Source organism: Solanum verrucosum, unplaced genomic scaffold (genome assembly GCF_900185275.1).
Source record: "Solanum verrucosum unplaced genomic scaffold, falcon-dt-bn FXZP01000217.1, whole genome shotgun sequence".
NCBI lineage: Eukaryota > Viridiplantae > Streptophyta > Magnoliopsida > Solanales > Solanaceae > Solanum > Solanum verrucosum.
This window is the reverse complement of record NW_026020032.1, coordinates 1,119,528-1,140,249: the sequence shown is the minus strand read 5'-3', so window position 1 is coordinate 1,140,249 and position 20,722 is coordinate 1,119,528. Positions and strand designations below refer to the sequence as shown.

Sequence of the window (20,722 nt, the reverse complement as noted above, 5' to 3'; positions counted from 1 at the left end):
GATTGTATATTAGTTTGAATAAGTTACATGAAGTATGATATTTATTTCAAGCATAATCAACTATCAATCAGTAACCATGAACTATGTGCTTACCTAGACTAATTCCTTTGAGAGAATTTATTAATAACTAAATATTTAGTAAGGACACTGGAACTATAACTCTTTACGTAGAAATGGATGAACTACATTTTTTGTGGCTGCATATTATCTTGTTTTTCTATTTACATTACTCAAAATTCTATCCTCTTTATTCCATAATTTTCTTTCTCTCTATATATTCTTGAGAGTATAGCGAAACACCCTTTGCGAAAATGTAGTAGAACATGTCTCTCTTATTATTTTTACACTAGCACGTAAAAAATAATAATAAAAAAATGAATAGATTAGTACTTACAAAAATAGAGGTTACCACCTTAACTCATTAGGTATATGATTAGCTTCCAATGGCTCTTCCTCTAACTGTATGCTAAGTTTGAAATTAGTATAAGTGTTCACTCCATGCCACAAATCTTCTTATGATGTTTCTTACTAGATTAATTAAAGTTTTGGGTGTACGAATTACTTAAATGTCGTCAAGAAATGGCCAGGATAGTATTATGTTGTTGGCGTTTCTGAGTATATTTTCTAGTATGCCTATGACTACATGATACTTTTTTTTGTTTTTTATGTCTTTGATGAGCCTAAAATACAGTTATTAACTCCTCTTTTTTTTTTTATTGCACATGTACACTCGGGAGCGCGTTTGGAGTTAGTATATGACTCCATATCTGTCCAAATCAGAGAAGCGAATGACAGCCTACATTACCGCTCGTGTCTAGCAGCCCCATTGCATCAATAGTGTCTAGTGCCTCTTCTTCTCTTTAAGAATTTATGTCCTCAAAATATACATATTTTTTGCTTCTAATTAACGTTACATAATTGCAGCTTTATGTTTGATATTTGCTCTTGTTTACCGTGATTTGTAGAGGATATTATGCTATATTGGTGAGCTTATGTCATTTCCTCAATTAATATCTCACTTGTGGTGATGCCACACATAGAATGTTACGACTATTATTTGTTTTCAACCATCCGTTACTAACATTATTTGTAGCTATCTTTTACTCAGAATAAGAGTCCAGATTGTAGATTCTAAAGATTTAAAAGTGCAGATTTTTTTTAGCTTAAAAAGGGGGCAGATTTTGAGAGCCTTGAGGGGTAACAATTTGAACATTAAAATGCACATTTTGAGTGCAATAAAACAAATCTTTCATAAAACTTTGTAAGTGTTGGGATTTAGTACGTAGAAGTGTTTATGTTTTAGAGTAATAATACAACTTTTTGAGAACTTTAAAACGGGTAGATTAGTTGATAGAACACAACTTTCAAATGGAATACAATTATTATTTTCTTTAAAAACAAAATTGTCTAAAATTTGGTCCCCATCCTTTAAGTTAGTTTATTTATTTTTATTTTTTTTTGAAAAAACCTTTTACCCAATAAATTATATCCATTTTTTAAGCCTCTGGCTCGTTAAAAAATAATAATTAAATCTTAACTAATTTTCTCTAAGATTATAGTAGACATTGTTTCATTCTCGAGATTGTTTATAGTTATCATTTTATAAAATGTTATACATTAACGCTTTCTTTTAAAGCTAGTTTATATTATGTTAATATTTCCTCTTAAACCCCAAAGTTCTTTTTTAATTAGGCTAATTCTGGTCGGTTAACGATTTTTAAACAAACCCTTTTTAAAATAAAAGAGCTTTCAATCTCTCTCCCTTAGGATAATTAGGATCTCTTACCTAGAATTATATAAGTTTTAGTAGACCATTAATAGGAGTTAGCCTTAACATTATTTAGTCCAATATTTAGATGCCCTAATTCTTCATCTTTGAAATAATTAGGCGATTTTTAGACCCTTCAAGACTAAAGGTGTAGGAGTGATCAGTTGGGGTGGGTAACCAATAGTTAGGCCCATTTTATTTTATTTTTTACATCAACCCATTTCAAAAAATATATATATTTACCATTATCACTTTTTTTTTAAAATCGAATATTACTAAAACATTTTAATTTCTTAACATCTTATTTCAAGATTTTAGATATGCTAACAGGTTCGAAATACAAGATACATACATATATATGCCATATGCAAAAAGGTACAAATCCTATATTTTTCAGTTTTCTCTATACGTAACTCATTATTTGTTACATTTCATATTATTTTTTCTCATATCTACTATCTCTTTTACTAATATTATTTATTTATTTTATAATTTAGAAATCTCTACACTTAAATATACATATTACTTTACTACATATAATCTATCGTCAATTTGTCTATACATGTAAATAAGTAATAAGTGTTCATATGTTTTAAACAACTTACATGTATATACTACACTTTATAATAAACATATTTAAGATCACAAACTTTTACATAATATTTTAACATTTAATATCATTATTATTTATTTCATTAAACTTCATTTTTCACACATACCACTCTATATATTTAAACCCGATTATAATCTTATTTTATTTTTACGTTTTAATTCTATAAATAAATAAAACAACAAATAAGACACATCTATTTATTTTTACGTTTTAATTTTACATCCTTTAAACTCTACATTTATACATTTAGGTTAAGTCCAAATAATACACATCTATTTTTTTGACATATAAATTTATCATACATTTAAGTACATTTATTTATTTATTTTACAATATGATAAAAATACTACCATTAAATCTATTTTATAAGATATATATATATATATATATATATATATATGTCGTACCTTGTATTCTACCGTTTTTCTTAAACTAGCTAATAACTTATCATTGATTTTTAAAGCAAATAAATAAACAAGTTTTCCTAATTATATTTTCCTAAATTGAGTTTAAGGACTATCTTCAGATAGGCTCTGAGGAATGCTTAACACCTTCCCCTCGAGTAACCAAAATCCTTACTCAAAATCTCACTGGTTTCACAAATCAAAACAGAGTTTACATTTACATATTTAAAAATGGTTTTCCTAATATTTTCCTTAAAATTTAGGTGGCGATTCTAAAACAAACAAAAATAATTTTTTTCAAAAATCAGAGTGTCAGCTGTATTATGTTGCAAATTGTTTCGGATGTTGAAATGGTGTGGGATCGTCTATGCATCAGATGTTGAAATGGTGTGGGCAGATCTGACGGAGAGATTTGATAAAATTGATGGATCGAGAATCTCTATATGATTGAAGTTACATCTCTATATGCAGGTAGAGGGAATTATTCTAGAAATAACCATTTTGAAGGAGATAAAAACGATTCATCAGTGAATACTGGGAGAGATAATTACAATACCAAAAAGAAAGTGAACTGGAACCTATTCTGTGATCATTGTAAGATATATGGTCATACTAAGAAAAACTGTTTCAAACTAGTTGGTTATCCTGAGGACTGGAAGTTTAAAAAGGGTGGACAAGGTGCAGAACCCAACTACAATCAATCTAGAGGAATGAATTCAGCAAGAGGAAAGGGTATTGCTAACAATGTGCAGGTTGAAAAAGGTGATGATGAGTCCAGAAGTGATGTTTTTGGAGCAGTAAACACAGGATCCAATTAAAACGGAAATAGAAACTGAAAAAAATTAAAAAAAATAAAATCAAATATTCTATACGACATAATAAGATCTATATAAATTGTCACGTAAAACATCTTGTATGTCACGTATGACTACTACTAATAATCAAGAATGTATATAATCTTGAAATAAAATACATATTTATTACTTTATATCATAAATCAGCTGAATAAAATTCAGTATAATGCATTAATAAGATAAATTAAGATTAACTCTCAAAAAATAAAGACAATAGAAAAACTTAGAAATATTTCGTTTAACAATTTGATAACATTGAGTTACAAATACTCAAAAATAAACAAAAAAGTTACATAGCCATATATATCATTCTAGAGATTGAAATGCCAAATTATGCTATTGACTTGTACTTATATCTAATGACAGAAAATATTAACATGAAATACAAAAGTGATTGTAACTTTGACAAATGCAAAAACAAAACTAGGGATAAAACTAAAACAACACATTTTTTCTTGAAGAATTGAAAACACAGAAATATTTTGTTAGAGTTACTAATATGCCCCTTTATATATAGCAAAAAACATTATGTGATTAGTTCTTTAAATCTAATTTGTTTTCATTAATGTGTTTGCTTTAATCAAGAATGACTTTTGAGTTTTTTCAATAAAGTTTTATTGTAATGTATGAAATTGCATGCATGCATGCACGCTTATTAATACATGTAAATTGACATTTAAACATCTTGTCGTTTCCCAAATTTTGATTAGTGACAAGAAAGATTAATACTTTCTCCCATTCAAATTATTTGTCTTAATTTGTTAAAATAGTTATTTCAAATTATTATCATTTTAAAACTCAAAACAACATTAATTATTTTTTCTCATTTTAAATTTTAATTTGAGTAGCATCTTTACTCTATGTGACTCAAAATTATTTATCGTGATTTCAAAAAATAGTTTGGACCAAGGATCTTTCAGAGATAATGTCTTAAATATTTTTTTGATTTGACTTTTCTTTTGGTTATTATTAGGAGGAAGATTTATCGAAGTGTTAAAAGATTGAATAAACCAATATTATATAGAGGGAAAAAAGAGGTTATTGCTGATCGATTGTTTCATATAAATTATAATGGTATAATTCGGAGGCGAAATCGAAACTTATATTTTAGTTATTCAAAAAATAAAGAATCAATAATTTATAATGTACTTTATTTCTACCTGATAGAGATCATAAATACATTATTTTCGAAAGACTAATAATCCCAAATTAGATGGTTTATAATGCATTCGTTGTTCGAATGACAAGGTTTTCTACAATTTGAATCATTAACTTATTTTTAACCCAAGTTAATAACATGAAAAATGCATATGAAAAGGAATTAGTTGTACATTTTTATTTGTTCAGTATTGAATTGCATATTTTTAAGAAAATAAAATGTCGATTTTATTACAGAATATCACTTTCTAAATATAACAAATTCAATATTTTAAAAATGATAAAAGATGGATGGAGGAAGCAAAAAATATACGCAATGATCAATTGGAATCTCAACAATACGTATCAATTGTAAAAAAAATACTCATCGATAATTAATTACAAGCAAATAACTTAAATAAACATTAATTAGTAATCGATATATATAACATAAATTCAAAATTCAAGATAGGACAAACACCATCAAAATAAGATAACTAGAGAAGAGAAAAATAGAGAGATGCAATTCCAAAACCCCACAAATGCAATACTTAAAAGTAATTAACTTCATTAAAAATCATAAAATTTAGTTACAAATGCCTTTCAGTGCCCCTTAAAGTGTCAAAATAACACAGCAAAACTATACCTGATGTGTCTAAGTCTAACATAAACATCGCCCAATTAAAATATTTAATAAGTGAAACTTCGTGCCAACTTTAAGAGATTGGGTTAGGATCTAAATCTAATCTTCCTTTGATTCACCATCATCATTGTTGTTATAATAATGATAGTGAACATGTTGCACATTAACCACAACAGTAATAGTGACTACAACAGCAATGGCAACAATACCAAATGGAACTAGACTACACCAAAACATTATGTTTTTTTTTTTTCTTCAATATACCGGGAAAAAATGTAATATTTGTTTGTTAATATTATTGTACTAATACTAATGGTCCTTATATATAGCAGAGAAATTTAATGCTTTAATTTCTACTTTTAAGTAAATGTTTTGTATTTTTAAAAATTTTTCTTGAATCAAGAACGACTTTTTGAGTTCTTCCTCTAAAGTCTTACTGTAATGTGTGAAATTGCATGTACGACATTTAATGATCTTTTCGTTTCCCAAAAAAGACTAGTACTCCCTCCGTCCACAATTGTTTTGCAGGTATACTAAAAATAGATGTCCAAGATTAATTGTCAATTTAAACAATCAAGAAATAATTAGTCATTTTTTTCCAATTCTGCTCTTAATGATTGTGTAGTTCAATTGAAAAGTTATGTGGACTTTTGGTATTCTTGATATAGTAGGGTTATATTAGTCAAATTACACCTTGTATTAAATTTTCCTTGAGGGATGTGCATGACCTTACCCTGACAAACAATTGTGGACGGAGGGAGTATACATGAATCTTTGATCAATATTTTAAAATGTATTTTTTGTGCGGATATATTAATATGGAAAAGAACTGTAACTTATACTCTCTCCGCTAGTAATACATCATAGATCAAGAAATGAGTTAATTAATCATGAATTAACACACTTTATCTTTAATTATAAAGCTCTTGAATTCGAGCTTCAAATATGGAGTTATCTTTTGGTTGTATTAGAAAGCGCTTTTTATTCTCAAAAGTGAGACTCTCCGATATGAATTCAAATTTAATCAAACTCCAATAGACATACTCCCTCTGTCCCTAATTACTTGTCCACTTTTGAATTGACACACCTATTAAGAAATCAATTAATGACATAGTGAGTTTACCATTTTACCCCTATTAATTATGAAGTGGATGAAAAGTTTTGCATTTCTCAAAGTAATTAGTCATTTAATTGAGGGTATAATAGGTAAAAAAAATTGTCCTTTCTTGATTTGTCAAAGTGGACAAGTAATTAGGGACAACTATAAAAGAAAAAGTAGACAAGTAATTAGGGACAGAGGGAGTATCAAACACGAAAAAATGAAAAGGGAAATAAAACCAAGGTGTATCAATAAAAAGGGGCAGAATGGCCTAATTGGTCTTTAAACTTGCATTGCATTTAAAGCCTACCTATTAGTTTAGTGACTTTACGATTATAACAATAAAATTTAATTACGTTTTTTTTCGCTCGATGTCCGATATCGATATTCGCGCTGTAAAATCCCATATTGGAGGGTAAAGTGCTCCATAACAAAGGTGACTCCCGTACTAGAAAGGGACTCGAACGAAATCTCTTGGTTAAGAATGAAAAAGTATTTATCACTCCACCATAATCCTTGTTGGTAAAGTTCAATAACATTAATATAACAAAACAAAAAAACAAAGTTTTAACTTTGTTACAAATCCATTCAATGTGTGGATGTTTCTTTTCAATCTACAACTAACGTAATGTCCCATTTAATGTATCACTTAAAGAGTTTCTAACGTATTTGCTTAACATTGTAAACGGGTGATTTCTACTAACTATAAAAGGGTATGCTTCACCCTTGTGAATGACAACAAAAAAAAATTAGACAAAAGAATACTCTCTACTCTATACTTCTCATTAGCATTTGTCTTCCATTTCTTGTTTAGTATTATTATATTTTGCTCTCATTTTACAACATGTTATCAGCACGAGTCTCTAACCAATTGAGACCTACTTAATTCGGGATTATCTTTTTTTCCTAAAAGTTAATCAATTTTCTTTTAGAGTCAGGTATAAATTTATGTGTTTATAACATCTCTAATAGGACTTGAATAAATCTTTGATATGTATTTTAATTACTGCATATATAACTTGCTTTAGGTAATGTTATAATACTTTACTAGGCATAATAATCAATATGTTTCAAGTTTATATTGTTATGTTATTTATATGCTACTAACTTATAACTCTAAATTAAATACTAAGCAATATGACAACATGATAGTTAGAATACTCGTTAGTATTTTCTTGTCATACATTTTGTGTGTCATAAAGAATATAGTATTGTATTAAATACAACTTGAAATTATTACTAAACTTTGACATTAATTGAAACTAGTAATAAACACTTAAAACTAGTAGAAAATATATTTTACTCTTACCGTTTCAATGCTACATGAGTTTACATATTTTTTTCTACCATTAATGTTCATGCATATACTATATTTTATACTCATCCTATACTTTATTAATTAAAGTATTAATTTGTCAGTTATAATAAACAAACCAACATCATAATATTAACTCAATTATTTTATGATAGTTTCATCATGTCGAATTTGTTAAAGCTTGAATTTGTGGCACTTGACATTTCTGGAAAGAACTATTTGTCATGGGTACTTGATGCTGAATTTCACCTTACCGCTAAGGGTCTTGGTGATTGTATAATCGAAGGAAATAAGGCATCAAGTCAGGATAAAGCGAAAGCTATGATTTTCCTTCGCCATCATCTTGATGAAACCTTGAAGGTTGAATACTTAACAGTGAAAGATCCACTTGAATTGTTGATAGGTTTGAAAGGGAGGTATAACCACCTCAAGGAAACAATATTGCCAAGGGCTCGTTATGAGTGGATGCACTTACGATTTCAAGATTATAAAACCGTAATTGAGTATAACTCTATTGTATTCAGAATCACTTCCCAATTAAAATTATGTGGGGAAGTTATAAAAGATAAGGACATGTTGGAAAAGACACTAACTACTTTCCATGCCTCCAATATGATATTACAACAGCAATATTGCGAAAAGGGTTTTAAAAAATACTCTGAATTAATCGCATGCCTTCTGGTGGCTGAGCAGCGTAATGATCTTTTAATTAAAAATCATGAAGCCCGTCCCGCTAGAAGTGCTCCATTATCAGAGGCACACGGGTTAGAAGCACATTGTCAGTCTGAAATACAACAAAATAATCGAAGCCATGATAATGTGCACGGGCGTGACAAAGGCAAAAGACGATATAATAATCATCGAGGTGGTGGTCATAACAAAAGGGAGAACAATATGGGTTCTCAAAATAATCCTTCAAAAGGCAAGGGCGATCACTGTCATCGTTGTGGCTTTAAAGGTTACTGGAAAAATGAATGTCGGGCACCTAAGCATTTCGTCAGGCTGTATCAGAATTTCTTCAAAAGAAAAGGAAATAAAAGTGGTGCCTCCTCTTCTAATGTCTGGGTAGAGTCACATTTGACTCTCAAAGATGATGCCCAAGCAGGATCTTCTCAAAAATATGATGAGACTGTTGAGGCAAATTTAGCATTGAAAGATGATGCTTTTGATGGGCTCGATGATATTACTCATCTAAAAGCTGAGGACTTCTTTGGGGATTGCAATTGAAGATTGATAATTGAACTAGGAAATGAATAATGTTGTTATGTGTTTTTAATGTCTTATTTAAAGTTCATGTACTTAAATTTTATTTTGTTAAGTTTCGTACTTCTTATTATGTATTTTTATTTTTATGAAGATAAATAAAAATTCTCAATCTTCAGTTGGATCCAAGATGAGTAATGGAGATATGTGCCTTCTGGACAGTGCCACAACTCATACGATACTAAGAGAAAAGAAATATTTATCTCATTTGGTAATGAAAAAGGCATATGTTAATACAATATCCGGTAGTACAAAATTGATTGAGGACTCTGGAACAACAACCTTATTGCTACCTGGAGGAACATTATTGATAATTGATAATGCATTGTATTGTAGTAAGTATCATAGAAACTTGTTAAGTTTCAAGGTTATTCGTCAAAATGGCTATCATGTTGAGACTGCGAATGAAGGAAAGGTTGAATACCTTTATATTACTACAATAAATGCGGAGAAGAAAATTGTGCATGAAAAATTGCATGCACTTTCTTCTGGGTTGTACCATACAAATATTGGTACGGTTGAATTACATGTTGTAGTAAACAAAATATTGGTTCTAATGATTTTATCATTTGGCATGACCGGTTGGCCATCCCGGTTATAATATGATCCGCAGAATAATTGAGAATTCACATGGGCATACTTTGAAGAACCAAAATGTTCTTCAATCAAAGGAATTCTTTTGTGCTGCTTGTTCACAAGGAAAGTTGGTTACCAAACCATCAACGACTAAGGTTGGAGTGGAATCTCCCGCATTTCTGGAACGGATACATGGTGATATATGTGGGCTTATTCACCCTGCATGTGGACCATTTAAATATTATATGGTCTTGATAGATGCATCTACAAGGTGGTCTCATGTGTGCTTATTATCACCTCGCAATATGGCTTTTGCGAGGTTGTTGGCTCAAATAATAAGGTTAAAAACACAATTTTCAAATTATGCAATAAAAACAATTCGTCTTAATAATGCTGGTGAGTCTACATCTCAGGCATTTAATGATTATTGTTTGTCCACTGGAATAACAGTTGAATGTGTGGATGTTTCGTTTCAATCTACACCTAACGTAATGCCCCATTTAATGTATTACTTAAAGAGCTTCTAACGTATTTCCTTAACATTGTAAACCGGTGATTTCTACTAACTATAAAAGGGTATGCTTCACCCTTGTGAATGACAACAAAAAAAAGAGATAAAAGAATATTCTCTACTCTATACTTCTTATTAGCATTTCTCTTCCATTTCCTATTTAGTATTATTATATTTTGCTCTCATTTTACAACAAACTCCACTATTTATACAATGAATAAAGTTCAATAACAATACGTGAAATTAGCCGTTATTTTTTCATTTAACAAGAACAGTAAAAGTTTCCAACTTTTGACATGAAATATACCAAAACATAACATTCTGAATTAACACTATTCTATACACATACTACTAGACATAGGTAATAAAATGGCTACCAATCAATCCCCTTGCTCAAAATAATGGTGCTTTGCCCCATATATTGAACAAAAAGGCTTATAAAGAGATCAAAATAAATCTCTTTTTTCTATGCTGAAATTCTATAGTATTATATCTACACTCCAATTTTTGGAGTTGTGCCTCTTGATGACATATCAATGTTACTATTGCTGCAGCTAACATTCTTGCCATTGCAGCTGCTCTTTATATGCGAAGAGAGCTTCGCAAACACTTCCTCCCTTTGGGGGCGGTTTGCATATACTATCCACAGCGCGAGGCTTAGCATGACTCCAACTGAAATGACGGCTAGCCCTGCATTAACGACTCGGAGATGGTGTTCCAATGGAAGGCAGTGATTGGCCGTGATGTTCTTGAATGTATCGCGGACAAAATTGCAGTTCTGGAGATTAAGCAGTGGCGGTGCATAATGTTCAAGAGCGTAGCTTATGTTGACCGTTGCCACTAGCTGTTCGTACATGTCGGGTGTCAGCCTACCGATGCTAGTACACATTCCGGCCTCAGATATACTGCAAGTATAATTCTGCCAAACCTGGAAACAATTGCAACAACAGTTAAATTGGATTGCAAAGTATTGAATGCCGAAAATTCTGAACAAGATATTTAGAACACGCGGATTCACTTTTATTGACAAACAACTCGAATATCTTTAGCATATAGAACCAGTAGTCAACTTTCAACTATTAACCTATGTTACTCCGACTCTCCAAAAATGTTGTCGGATCCTCCAGAAATATACTACTTTATGAGGATCAGACATGCAGCAAGCAAGACAATTTTGAAGAGTCTGAGCAACATAAACTAAAACAACGGTAGAAGAGGAAATGTTTCATAGCAGGGCGTGACTGAGGAGGAAGAGAAACATTAATACTTACCGTTGAAGAATTTGCCATAGACACTTGATCAGCCGGGCATGGCAGATCTTGCAATTGGGAGTCATATGGATAGCAGAGACGTGGCATAACGGGTCCTGACTGGTTATAGTAATTTGAATTGAGATGATTAGATGGATTGGAATTTGCATATGTGTCTATAAATCCGTTGACAATATTTACGAGATCAACAGTGACTTGTTTGCTCTTGAATAGGGTTTGGTTTGTAGTTCTCGGGTCAACACATGGAAGGATGTTGCTAAGAGCACTTTCAGCATGAGGATTGTCCACCCACTCTCCCATTGCCATGCAAGTGTCTGAAATTGCACTGAAACCAAAAAGAAAAAAAGGAACATGTCAATCAGTGACTCCTTCAAATATTGGAATTATTCTTATTAACCCTTTTACATTCTTATCGAAACCTAAAATGAAACAGATAAGACTAATTGAGAAAGCTAAGCATGTCGGAAGTTACTCCCCATGCAGCAGGAATACTGCACAAATGTATGGTCAACTGAATTAATAGAGCACTTCTCTTTTAAAAATGTGTTTTGTCAGAGATAGCTTATGAACATCTCGACTATTTCACAGGGACAGCAGAGTGACAGAGTACACTGCCCATCAAATTGTAGCACATGTAAAGGAATCACTAAGCACCTTTTCATCACACTTCATTGACGATAGGCCACACCTTTGGGTATTGCATAAAGAAAGCATCTTGCGACCCCAGGAACAAAGAAAAGAGTAGAAAACTAAAGCATGGCAAATACAAGCTTCTGTAATAAAAAGCGTTTGGCCATGATTTTTTTCTTCTTCTTTCTGGAGTTGAACTCTGGAAAACACATTTGGCCATAAAATTCTGGAATTCAACTTCAAGTTGAATTCCGGAATTCTCAGGAATTTAAAAGAACACCAAAAGACTGTTTTCACTCCAAATTACTCACAAAAACTTGATGACAGATTTATCACAAAGAACACATTTGTTTCTTACTGGTTAATGATGACAAAAACTCCATAGAGAACAAATGTAAATGCCACCAGCAACCATCCGCTAATGATAAATCTGCATCAGAGCATTGATTGTGAGATGACAGGGAGTATTGAGAAAAAAATGACAGTCTTAATTGTTCAACCACTGAATAGAGAAGCTTACATGTGAATTGTGTGTTGATGGCCAAGGATAGAGAGGCCTGCAAGAAATGTGATTTCAGTCTCAAAATTAATATTAAGCCGTAAAAGTTTGAGACTATTAGCAGAGCTCGGTGTAGTAATACGTACAAAGACCCAGAATGGATATGAGAAGCATAACGACAGCAACAGTGATCAAAGCTGACCGCCTGCAAAGTGACATTTGCACATTAATATCAGACGTTGAAGCAAAAACAAACACTGAAGAGTAATAGCAAATTAAATTCGAGGCATACACAGCATTGAAGACCTTTCGTATCTTTCCTGAGTTTTCATTTGTTTTCTCCTTGAGGTTATCTGCTGCAGAAGTTAGGTCTCCATTTAGGCGATCAATATCATCTTTTACGTCTGAAGGGAGGAAAATCTGGGCCACATTTACAGTTTTTGCAAGTAACAGGTATTGTGTTACATTTCTCAATGTCTGTTCAGTGTAATCTGACTGGTTTACAACATATTTTAGAGTGTCCAATGCTTCACCGTGAAAATCATCTTGTCCAACAGAAAGAAGAATGCAACCGATACTGTCAGTTAAATAAGAAACATGAATCAGTAGTTTTTCTAACGAGCAAGATTTATGTCCTTCGCTAATCCAAGGCAAAAAAGAAGAATCACTTTAATCTAAAACTTCCAAATAGTTACAAGTCCTGTGTAAGGCAAGTGCATAGAGCCACGCATTGATAATCTAGCAGAGGATATATCCTAAGTTTATGATCAAAACATAGTGCAAGATGTTTACGATTTAAAGTTGATAACATTGCAAGATCAGAAAAGTTTATTTTTGTACAAAAGAGAATTAACCAATCAAGAAATTGGATGCATTCCTTCCATTTAATCAAGAAAAGCAAAACCTTAAGGATGGGCTCGTGATAATTCAAATGAGAGAACATATGTATACAGCAAGCAACAAGTCAAGGGTTAGATTATTACGCTGCAGCACATGTCAAGATGATAAGCACGATCAGGCAAATTCTCTCTGAAAAATGTCGTTCTCCATCTCTAATATTGATCTTCCATCCGCAGCAATAATGCACTACAAGAGCCAATCCAAAAGAAATGAACCACAGCAGAGCGAGTATGATACCAGCAACACCTGTAAAACCAACAGACTGTGGATCCACAGTCACAATCCTCGTAAGATCACTGTCTTCTAAATGAAAATCCAACTAAACAGTTAAAACAAGCTCATCCCAAGGTTTATAATAGGGGTAAGGAGATGTCTAAACCAAAATGTGGTTTCAAGGCTATATGTGAAAGATCATTTATCAATCCACAATATTTGCATATAAATTAGCTGATCTAGAACTAAAGTTGAAGTTTATAACCTCATTATTCTTTATATATACTCATGTAGCCTCCCAATGCCATCTAACACTAAAGAGGAATCACTTTTAATCGATGAACCAATTAACAGCACCTCAATCTCAAACCAGTTAAGGTCAGCTATATCAATCTGTTATATCTATTCCCCGCTCTATTTCAACCCATCATAAATAGAAAAGTAAACACTATATCCAAAAAATTACTAGAAGAGGAACAAGTTCTTAGACACAACTATGCAATTATGCAGATTTTGCACCAAAACATATGCAAACTCATCCTTTGTTAAATGCAAAAATATACTTACAACTTAAATGTTTAAGATCTACACTTTGCTTTTTAAGTAACCGATCTAACTTCATGATCATCTTCTTACCCTCCCCCTCCTCTTTCCCAATCATATTCCCTTCTCCTGCTTGGAATAAAATTAGCTAGCAGAACAGAAGACAATACATGAATATTATAATAGTAGTACTAGGCCATCTTTCACCAGCAATTTTCATCACTCAGCACAGAAAACTTTTCAAGTGAACTAATCAATACCTGATCTTCGGCAGTATCTATCTCAGAATTTTCCAGGTCAAAAATCAGTTACTAAGACATGAAGGTCAGTAGATCATATAACAGTTATAGCCTTGGGCTTAAAGTCGTGGCAGGGTCAATATCAGATAACAGACAAGAGAATCAGCCAACACCGTTCACGCTAGGTGCTTGCAGTAGGCCAACATTATTTTGGTCCAAAAGAACGAACGGGGTAGTGAAGTAAGATATGTTACAAGTAATTATGATTCAAAACAGACAGAAAACTGAGGTGCAAGTCCAGAGGGTATTGCAGCTCAGACAAAAACTTGATGAATTTTATAAATCACAAACAAGCAATGAGCAATGTAGGCATCAGAGATCCTAAACTACAGCAAAATCATCAAACAAATACATAGCTATATATTTCCTAGATAAATCAATTACAAAAGATGGACATAAAAATAGTATCGTGCTTACTGCCCAGTAGTGTTTATTGGCAATATCCCATCCACCTCTGTATTTGTGGAAACCAGAAAGAAAGTCTGGCCTCCTCGTCCTGTTTCCCGCCAGCACAAGCGTGCTCGCATGCCCACTTGGTGCTTGTGCCATATCTGTTGAGTGCAATACACCATCCTTCCATGATTCCAAATTTCCCTCCCCTGTTAGAAGTATCAAAAATGAGGACCACATCATCTAAAAGAGCCTTACTTTTTTTGAGAAAGTTAACTGCTAAAAGAGCCTTACTTTAAACTTAACCATTATCCAAATGCATCAGAAAGAAGATAATACGTTGAGTTAATGGCCAAAAACACATATAAAAGTAACAAACAGCAGATAGTTAGTGACAGTTTAGGTAGGAAACTCGAAAAAAGGGGATACTTTAGGTGTGCTATTTACCCTTATATATTCAATTAAAATCCTTACAGATCACCAAAATGCCTTATATATTCAATTCAGATGTACAAGAGATCATTATTGCTAAAATAACAAGTAAAGCAATTTTAACAGAAATCACATAGTAAAAACATAATTACCCTGAGACAAATTAAGAAAGCATTAAGCATAGTTGTTAAATACCAAAACTTCATAACAACCAAGAAAGATCAAATCATGTAGTCCAAATAAAATTGTCCTTAAATAACAAGAAAATGACATCTGAATTGCAATAACAGCATATAAAACAAATCTCAGACTCCAAAAATTGAGGAACGTGGAATACAACAAAATTTTCATAACAAGAACCCATTTTTCATCTTTTTAGCATTATATAGCTCTAAAAGGAACCAAAACCACCAGCACAGAAAAACCCCATATCAAAGAATTCACCTTTTCCCATAATACAGACAACCAAGAAGCTTCAATGATCAAAAATTTCATCACAAGAAACCATTTGTTTTCTTTTTAGCATATATAGCATCATCACTAGTATCAAAATCCCTTCAAATAGAAAAACCCCATATCAAAGAATTCACCTTTTTTCCATAATACAGACAGCCAATATGCCTCAATAATAAAAAATTTCATTACAAGAAACCATTTTTTTTCTTTTTAGCATATATAGCATCATCACTATTGTCAAAATCCCTTCAGACAGGAAAACCCCATGTCAAAGAATTCACCTTTTTCCATAACACAGACAGACAAGCTTCAATGATCAAAAGTTTCATTACAAGAAACCATTTTTTTTCTTTTTAGCATATCTATCATCACTAGTGTCAAAATCCCTTCAAATAGATAAACCCCATGTCAAAGAATTCACCTTTTTCCATAACACAGACAGACAAGAAGCTTCAATGATCAAAAATTTCATTACAGCAAACCACTTTTTTTTTCTTTTTAGCATATCTATCATCACTAGTGTCAAAATGCCTTCAAATAGATAAACCCCATATCAGAATTCACCTTTTTTCCATAACACAAACAGCCAAGAAACTTCAAAATGATCACAATGACTCACCTAAAATGGACTTAAAAGAGTCTCTTGGTAAAGAATCAGCAGGAATTGAGCTGAAACAAATGGAAACAGCAAAAATGAGAGTAGCAGTAAAGAATGAATGACCCCTCATCTTCATCTGCAGCTACTCACTCTCCAAAATCTCACTGAAACAACAACACACTATCATGTGCTTTTTCAGTTAAAAACAAGAAACCCCATCACACTTTTTGTTGCATTTGCTTATAAAAAAACTAAAAACTATTAGAATCATGTGCTTTCAGTGAAAAACAAGAAACCCCATTTCAACTATTAGTTGTATTTCTTCAAAAAAAAAATCAAAAAATTAAGAGAATCTCAGAGAGAAAAGGGAAGAGAAGCCACTAAGATACAAAGATCTCATCTTTGGCTACACATTTATATATAAAAAAAAAAAAGTTCACATGGTGAGGTAATGGAGAGAGAGGTGAAAAGGGCGGGTGTGTGACTGTGTGTGAGTGAAATGAATAAAGCAGATTTTTTTTATTTTTTTTTTGGAGAAAATGTACAAGCTGAATCTGAAGATCACAAAAAAAAAAAATTAAAAAAATGGGACTTTTGTTCTTTTTTGACCTTTTTTCATTTGTTTAATTAATAATTAATTGTACACAATTTATATTTTTTTTAAAATTAAGTTGAAAAAGAAATGATTGATTAAGAACTAAAGATTAGTGCTGGATTTTTTCAGTTTAGTCAAAGTAAACTATAAATTAAACTCTATTTCATTTGGACAATATTACCCTCGATTAATGTAAACACGATTCTCTCATCGTGAAAAAAATGTATAAAATCAATATCTATTTGTTGTTGTTTGTATAGCTTCTAAAGTAGAGATCTAGCAACACATTTAATGCATAAATTATTAGATGTATCATTAAGTTATGTTGAGTTAATTTACTCCTTTTTTTCTAAAATGATGACTATAAAGTCCGAAATTGTACATCAAATTGTTCGGAAAAAGGAAGAAATAAAATTATTCAGATGTTTGATAGCTATATTAAAACTCAATTAATTTGGATTGGTCTCACTTAAGGCTAGTGGAGTCTCTTTCGTTGCACCACACCTTTTGTAGTGTAGACAAAAATATTATTGCCCATATAATAATTCTTGAAAAGGTACTTCCTAATTTTTATTTGTTTTAGTTTACCACTCGGTGTCCAATTTTCACGTTTAAAATCGAGTATTTTAAATTCATGCCGCGTAGATTTCCATCAAAGGGAAGTGGCTTAATCTTGATTTTAACCAAGCAAGAAACAACCTCATTCACTACCGCGCAATCTTTAGTGGTCTTCCTGGTTTTATTAATTTGTTTGCTTCCATGGAATATTATTTAAGTGAGATCTTAGAAAGAGCATTATTATTGGGAAGACCATGTGATATGGGAATCATAATATATTAATACAAGCAATCTGAGAAAAACAAAAAGGGATTGCTTGTATTAATTAGTGTTAAGTAGTTTTAAAAAATAATTGTTTTAATTAACTTGTTTTCTTCTTTTTCCCTCGAAGAAACACCCTTTTTAAAGAAAATAATCAAGTGTGTTTGGTACACTATAATAATCAAGTGTGTTGGTTAATGTTAGCTCCACTAACAAATCATAAAGTTTTTTTTGTTTGATATTGTTTTAATAGCATATTCTCGATTGTTTATTCATTTGGAAGATTCATTATAAGAAAATATCACTTAATAATATCTACGATACAATTATAATAAATTAAAGTCCGCTATATAATTTTTTACGTTAATATAATTTAATTTAAATATATCCCTTTAATATAAATAAAATTAAAGTGATGGGGAGCATCACAAATACAATAGAAATATCTCTCAAACGATTTTTATTTTATTTTAATTGAACAAATAATTATCAAGCGATAACAAAAAAATTAAAATTGTAGAATTATTTTTTTAATTGACATATTAATCAACAAAACTAGCATAAAATCAATGAATGCACCATGCATATTGTAAACCTAATTTCATTTGGCAATACACATAATATGCATGAAAAAACCCATTAGTTACTTTGCTTAATTCTATTAAGCAATATGATTGAACTTATATCTTAATAAAATATATTTTAAAAAATTAAAATTTATAGAGATACTCTTATTGATGAGATCTTTTGTAAAGATCGTATGAATTCTATCCAAATTATTCATATTACATCATATTAAAAATATTTTTAAATTACTTAACCTAATAATTAATCTTATAACCAATAGTTCAAAAAAAGATTATTAGACTTGCGAACATAATCTCAATAGCTATAAAAAAAAAATTACGTATGAATACTATGTATGATATGAGATTTTTTTTTAAGGAGAAAAATTATGCAAACTTATTCTAAAGTAAAAGAATATTACACTATTATATATTAAGAGTATCATAAACTATATAGGGAGTATTAATTCTGTTTTTTTTTAAGTAAATTTTATTATTATTTTCATTTAATTAATTTATGGGCAAGTGTAGAATTCTCCCGGAACACGAGGAGGATTAGCACGGGGCCCAAAAAAATAGTGGGCCCACGTGAAAGACATTTACTTTTGTGGGCCCATGGAAAAAGTGGGCCCAAAAAGGTGAATTAAAAGCAGAGCGCCGCGTACTAACAGGATCTCCACTTGATAATGAAATACAACAACACAAACACACTACATAATTTCTCCTATACATTTTTTTTTGCAAATTTCAATAACAAAATAATATAATAATCAAGCGAAATAAAATAATTGGAAGTCGAAAAATAAGATAATTAGAGAGTAATGATAACATATTGATGATAGGAAAGATTAGATAATATTCTTATTTATCATTTTTTTATGCTGATTCTTAACCTCCAAATATTCTTATCTAGGATCATATTATCGAAGAGTCGTTGATATTGTTATGCTATATCTAATCATCTCTCTAATACTTTTTTCGTTCAATAATAGTTGTCTACTATATTATTTTGAGATATCCAATAATACTTATCTATTTTATGTAATCAATTGGTAATTTTTCATTTAGTTCCTACTTTATCCTTATTATTAATTATAGTCATTTTCCTATTACATTTTTCATACAAACTTACTCAACTTCTCACACTTTTTTACTAAGGTGTGTGTACATACATCTCAATTTTGCCTTTTTTTTTTATTATTTCATTAGAACGATTACTCTGTTCTTATTTTAAATAATTTCATTTCTAATTCTATTTAATTCTCATAAAACTATATATTAAATGTATCTAGAATGAACTTAGATCGATACTATCCAAGAAGTTAGAAGAAAAAAGAGTAATTTTGTCGGTTTAAATTTGACTTTATTATATAGTTTTGGAATCTGACATTTATCATGCATGCTCTACTTGTAGTCCACAACTTTCAGACGAAAATGTTGACAATTTTCTAACTTGTTTCCATGAACGTCTACTTATAATTTAATTTTAAAAATGCACATATAATTAACAGATGTTCACTTCTTAATTATTTTAATTAATAGAATAATTAATCGTTGGCAATTGTTTGGTGTCGCAGATAACATATATAGTGTTGATAACTGCGTGACTCATTAATTATATTGCCCACTTTAAATTTTAAATGTATCACTAGATTTTGAATTAATTTTTTTTAAAGATAATTAAAAACGTTTCTCTCATATTTTATCGTACCTAAGGTGTTATAAACAGTTCATAAATTGTAAGTACTTCCTTCATAATCACTTTTGCTAGACGTCATTTTGTGAGCTTACTTATCTAATCGGCTTTAAATTTGATTAATTAGATAAATTACGATAATTTGATGGTCAATATATATAAATTAATTAATTTATGATAAATTCACATGATACATGTAAAATGTGTTGATTATTATTAATTTAATTTATCTTTGATTTTCACACTTAATAGAAACAGCATTAGACATTTGCTGAAACAAGACTACAAATATATATGTCAAACTCTAAATATTTTTAAAATAAAAATAAATAAATTAAGAATAATTCTGATTTGGTCATTAGAGTAACGGAAACAATGACTTCATTGGACTTGAAAATTGAGCTTATCGGTTCAATATTAAAAACGATAGTTTGATGTGCAACTTATTTAGTGTTAGCAAAATTCGTAGATTGATCACACTTCGAGAATTATGATGTGACGATTTATCTTAATACATACATCATATAAAGATAATTTTATCACTTTCACAACTTAAATTCATAACTTATAAATTATATAAAGACAACTTTATCGATTGCAAAATAAAGCTTCTAATATTATAATATTTGATT

At 30.6% G+C, this 20,722-nt stretch overlaps 2 protein-coding genes across 2 annotated transcripts; one reads left to right on the top strand and one right to left on the bottom strand.

Annotated features, from left to right (window-relative positions):
- The first annotated feature begins 7,995 nt into the window (after positions 1-7,995).
- On the top strand, positions 7,996-9,060 carry LOC125821432 (uncharacterized). The gene has a single exon (XM_049500847.1). The coding sequence runs from the start codon at positions 7,996-7,998 to the stop codon at positions 9,058-9,060; it is 1,065 nt and encodes a 354-aa protein (XP_049356804.1).
- Positions 9,061-10,670: 1,610 nt separating this feature from the next.
- LOC125821383 (uncharacterized) lies at positions 10,671-16,843 on the bottom strand. Its single transcript, XM_049500797.1, has 9 exons — positions 16,436-16,843; positions 14,956-15,137; positions 13,567-13,745; positions 12,876-13,160; positions 12,730-12,788; positions 12,605-12,641; positions 12,443-12,514; positions 11,455-11,779; positions 10,671-11,111 (listed from the first exon to the last, which is right to left on the bottom strand). Exons 1-9 carry the CDS (start codon positions 16,548-16,550, stop codon positions 10,677-10,679), a joined length of 1,689 nt encoding a protein of 562 aa, XP_049356754.1. The 5' UTR covers positions 16,551-16,843; the 3' UTR covers positions 10,671-10,676.
- Positions 16,844-20,722: the final 3,879 nt, after the last annotated feature.